The 5,012-nt window shown below is 38.2% G+C and overlaps 1 protein-coding gene across 1 annotated transcript; it reads right to left on the bottom strand.

The window, feature by feature from the left end:
• Positions 1-402: 402 nt before the first annotated feature.
• Positions 403-3,255, bottom strand: LOC107104243 (high affinity immunoglobulin gamma Fc receptor I-like; the record flags this gene model as incomplete). Its single annotated transcript, XM_015404205.1, has 6 exons — positions 3,144-3,255; positions 2,093-2,359; positions 991-1,239; positions 696-812; positions 543-558; positions 403-452 (listed from the first exon to the last, which is right to left on the bottom strand). Coding segments are annotated over exons 1-6 (811 nt in total), but the record flags the coding sequence as incomplete, so codon positions are not given.
• Positions 3,256-5,012: the final 1,757 nt, after the last annotated feature.

Here is a 5,012-nt window from a genome sequence, read left to right as displayed (position 1 = left end):
AGAACAATTCTGATCCTAATCAACACAACTTCAATAAAGAGCTTCATGAGTGCAATTAGCGCCTGTTATCCATGTTCTGGCCGGACAACCTGGGAGATTGAGGAATAAATTGCCTGTTGAGTCTTTGAGAGGTCACAAGTTTGGATTTTACCCCAACACCTTCTTCACTGCATTGAAGGAAGGGTGTAAATAGATTCTTTATGCAAAATAGTTATTTGTAATTGTGTGTTTTTCACCTAGCTTGTGTTTTTTGTTTTAAGTTTTTTGATGTTGCTGTATCCTTGAACATTTGCACAACCCCTACAGCTGGAGCCTTGATCACAAGCAGGAAGTCCCCAAGGCAAACATCAGTCTATGTTAAGAAAACTGATGTTGAGAAAAGTGAGAAGCTGTGGTTCTGACCTTCAGTCTGGTTTGTGTGGCTCTGACTCCTGCTCTCTGAGACCCTTGATCTAATAATTGATACAAACAGGTTATTAAGGAAAAGTCAATGAAATGAAAATATGATGGTGAGAAAGAATATCAAAATATGGTGAACTCACATGATGCAGCACAGATCTGTGAAATATTTTATTATTCATTATTTATTCTGGCAGTTTTTTTTCCACAGAAAAAAAAAAATCAATGTCTGTGTTGCAATAGTTAAAGCAGCTATAAGTTAAATAAATAATTCAGTGTTCATGAAAAGGTCTCACCCTTAGAACATCTGAAGCAACACAAAAAGATCAGGAGAATAATGAGAATGACTCCAATAACTGGTCCAACGATCAGCAGCACAAGAAGTGAAGAGCTGACAGGACTGGTGAGAGGAACTGTAGAAAATAAATACATCAGATAGCCATGTTATTACTCTGCAGATGTTATGTGATGCAAACGTGGACAGAAACCCACAGCACATTCACATTAACACTATTAGAGTTCGTCATATTCATAGATTAAAGTTTAATGGTTTTCCTGAATAAAATCTATCAAATGTTTTCATCCTCTCACCTCTAACAGCCATCCAGCTCTGTGGTGACTCCTTTCCTAAATGTTCACACTTGTAGAAACCTTCATCTGACTTTGACACTGCAGAGATGTTCAGCTCCTCTCTGCTGTCATTTTGGATCAGTTTGTTATTTTGATAGAAAAACACATTGGAGAGAAGTTTTTGTTCTTTATCTCTGCAGCTCAGAGTAACAGGATCTCCCTCAGTCACAGGATGGACGGGGCTCACCAGGATAATACCATTAATATCTTCTATAAAACAATCAGAGAACATGAACATTTCATCAGATTGTTGGGATTAGAACTGTGAAAACCTTGAAAAGATGCCATTCCATTCAGTTTGATCACTTTGATTAGAAGCTTATACCTTATAAGCTGATCTACCAACACAAAAGGGACACCCTGTGACCTCACTGGGAAATCACATTAAACACAGAATGGTTCCTAGAGCGACATTATTGGAGGCTGAGGATGTTCTCTTCACTTTTATTTTCTAGATTTTATTAAGATTTCATCAACTGTTCCTCTGAGAGAGGTCTCAGAAAGACGATCACTAGAGGACAACCAATAATCAGCTGAGTTGGAGGAGATAACATAGTTATTGTCCAGAATTTAGATTAGAATACTTTTTTTATGAAGATGAAAATTGAAGAAATAAACAATGATGATTAACATCAGAATAAATCTGCAGCTCTGAAATTGAAAACACTGATGGTTCAGAGCAGCTCTGAAACATTTAAGGGTCCATTAATATGATCATGTTATTTTAAATTAATTCAGTTTATTGTAAAATATCAGACAGTTTTAACTTCTACTGTAAAAAGTTAAGGAACATTTTAAATGAAAAAATTATGATAATAGTAGCTATAGATGAGAAATTACTTTAAAACTGAACAAAGTTATTTAGTTTTTAAACTTTTTGAATAATAACTTGTTGAACATCCTTGATGATAGAATTATATAGATGTGAGGATTTAAGGAGAATAATTTATCAAGGCGCAAATATTCAAGTTAGAGGTTACAGTACATATTAATCATTAAGTATACTGAAATATTTTGATGTTGAAAATAAGGAAAAAGAAAAACATAATAAATCATAACCTACTCTTTACAGTGATGTTGACGGCGTTGCTGAAGTGTCCTGATCCAGACTCACACCAGTACACTCCACTATGATACCAGTCCATATTGATGCTACATGTAGATCTGTTCATGTTCCCCATGTAGGAGCAGTCATACAGTGAACCTGTTTCTCTAATCCACTTCACTCTCCATTCAATAGAGTTTCCCTCACAGCTCAGAGACACAGAGTCAGAGTTGAAGTGTTGAACTCTGTCAGGACTCACTGAGAGAGACACTGCTGGATGAGGATCTGGAAAACAACACAGGATTTAGGCTGAGCACAGAAACAACAGGTCAAAAGGATTAATATGGATTTTATTTTTGAACATCTTTAATAATAAAATCAGAGTAAACATTTTAACAAAGTGATCAAATGTGATGTTTGTCCTTTAAATCTAATATTTTAGTGAATCTCAGACTGTATTTCCTGTAGAAACTCAGGAAGCTCAACCTTCAACAGCAGCAGCTGATAATTTTCTATACCTCCATCCTTCAGTCTGTTTTATGCTCATCCATCTCTGTGGTTTGGTTCTTATCTACAAACAGGACCGGTCCAAACTGTAATGAATAATGAGGTTTGCAGTGAGGATCATGCTGATCATCCCTCCATCCAGGATCTACACAGGTCTAGTCAATTATTGGCTGGGGATGGCTATGTGGCTATGGCATCGCTTACCCCCCTCTATTTCCACACTTACTTGCTTACTCTTTACTCATAGAGCAAGATTGTGCAGGGATTAAACAGACAATAATTTACCCTAAATCTGTTTAGTTTTAATAGTTTTGAGCTTTTTAAGCAAATCGGATAAGTAAAACCTACATCATCTGCTTATTTATTGAACATATGAAGTTTAGAGCTGCAGTCTGTTACACTGAGAAGAGAGCAGACTTCGACTGAAAATTTAAGAAAAAAACAGGTTTCACGCCACTCCCCCTATCCTCTCTGCTTCACTCATGCCCCACCTCCAAGCTCCACCCCTCTCACAGCATCTGCGCGGCTACCGCATGCGGCCAGAAGCGTCCAAGCAGCGTACGCGGCAGCTCTTCCATTGACATCTTCTTTTTTGAAGTCTTTGCCATGTAAGCAGTTGTCGGCAGGGGCAGAAAGGGCAGTTTCTCTTTCGCTGGTGGCTTTCGCTCCGCCATGACTTCCACGCACGTCCTCCTGACTGCAGCAGTCGGGCGGCAGCGGCAGGTTCAGCGGTTAGAGGGAGGTGGCGGGATTCAGCGTGTGTGAGCTGTGATTGATACTCCATCAGACGCTCCTCTGGCTGTGATTGGTTGTTTTGTCTCGTCCCGGAATATTCTTTCCAGATTGCAATACAGTCAGTAGGCGGGACCAATTGAAGCAGTTTTTTTCACAGGTTACATATCACATGTACTGCTGTCTGGGCATAGGGACAGTTTTAGCCAATATGACAAAAAAGTGATTTTTAAAAACTTACAGACTTCAGCTTTAAAACAACCTTTAAAGAGTCTTAAGTTCTTTATTCTCATTTTAATCTGTGGTGGATTGTTGAGATTTTCTCTGGACTGTGTGAAAACCTTTAAAATTACTTTTTGGAACAATTGCGGTTAAAAGGCTATGAGAACATACTCAGAGAAAACAGTTAAAGCAGGAACATTCAAACTAACAGGGTTTAATAGGCCACTAAAAACACAGGACATGGAGTAAAATAAATTTTAAGGAGTAATTTGATAAGCAATGTCTAAAGTGACATTCAAATCAATTTAATTCAGTTTATTTCTATAGCGCTAATTCACAACACAAGTCATCTCAAGGCACTTTACAGTTCAACCAGATCATACAGTCAAATTGATTCAAAGTTTTCTATCTAAGGAAAACCAGTCAATTGCATCGACTCATTGACTCATATGCAATCCCTCACACTAAGCATGCTTGTCGTGACTGTGGAGAGGAAAAACTCCCTTTTAACAGGAATAAACCTCCAGCAGAACCAGGCTCAGTGTGAGCGTCCATCTGCCGAGGCCAACTAGGATTCAAGGAGACAGAAGCAGAGATACAAAAAGCAGCTGTAAAAGGCGGCCCCGTCCAGGAAACACACAGCCAGGCAGACAAGCTCGGAGCCAGCTCCCATGTCAGAGGATGAAGAGAGCACATCCAGCCAGTCACAGTCTCAGACTCTAACTATATACGATGGAGTATTAGGGCCAGGCTATAATAATTGTATTTATTTGTATTACAAGAATTAATCCATAAAATTGCGAGAATTAATTTGTTAAATTAGAGGAATAAATTCGTAAAGTTAAGAGAATAAAGTCCACAACCCGTTTCAGATAGAAAGCTTCGAGCATCCACCAATTAGAACATCACAGCCGACCAGCACCACATAAAACAACAACTTAAGGCAATTTTGTCTGAGACACTGCCCAACTAATAGGTAAGCTAAAGTATTAAAAAATTTGCTGTTAATATTTTGCAATTTTAGGTGGGTTTAGCTACTAGGCTTACAGGTTGGTTGCGGTATTTGATGCAACATGCTTCCAGCTTTATTAACTCTTGCAAAGTCATACAACATTTAGCGTTTAGCCTATGTGAGGGATTATATGGTCTACAATTGTTGTTGTTGCTTGTCCAAATGATCCACTCCATCACTCATAGCTGCATACTTAAGATTACGTTTGCTTGCCACTCTTGTTGCATTACATTAACGTTACTTTGTTCAAACTAGCATTAACGTTACCATCTTTCAGAACCCATTAGAATTAGACCGCTACCAGTCATCATCTCTCTTTTCCCTAGGCAGGGGAACACCAGAGTCATTCAGACGAAAAAGGAAATACAGAAAAGCTAAAGATAGACCGAATTAAACCTGTCTTCAGTTGATAGCTAAGCTTGTTGCATGTTCATAGTACAATAGTTAATAAAAATCTATATTTTA

This window comes from Cyprinodon variegatus, unplaced genomic scaffold, assembly GCF_000732505.1.
Source record: "Cyprinodon variegatus isolate N-32 unplaced genomic scaffold, C_variegatus-1.0 Scaffold1664, whole genome shotgun sequence".
NCBI classification, from domain to species: Eukaryota; Metazoa; Chordata; class Actinopteri; order Cyprinodontiformes; family Cyprinodontidae; genus Cyprinodon; species Cyprinodon variegatus.
Note: the sequence above shows the minus strand (reverse complement) of the source record. Positions and strands in the feature narration are given on the sequence as shown.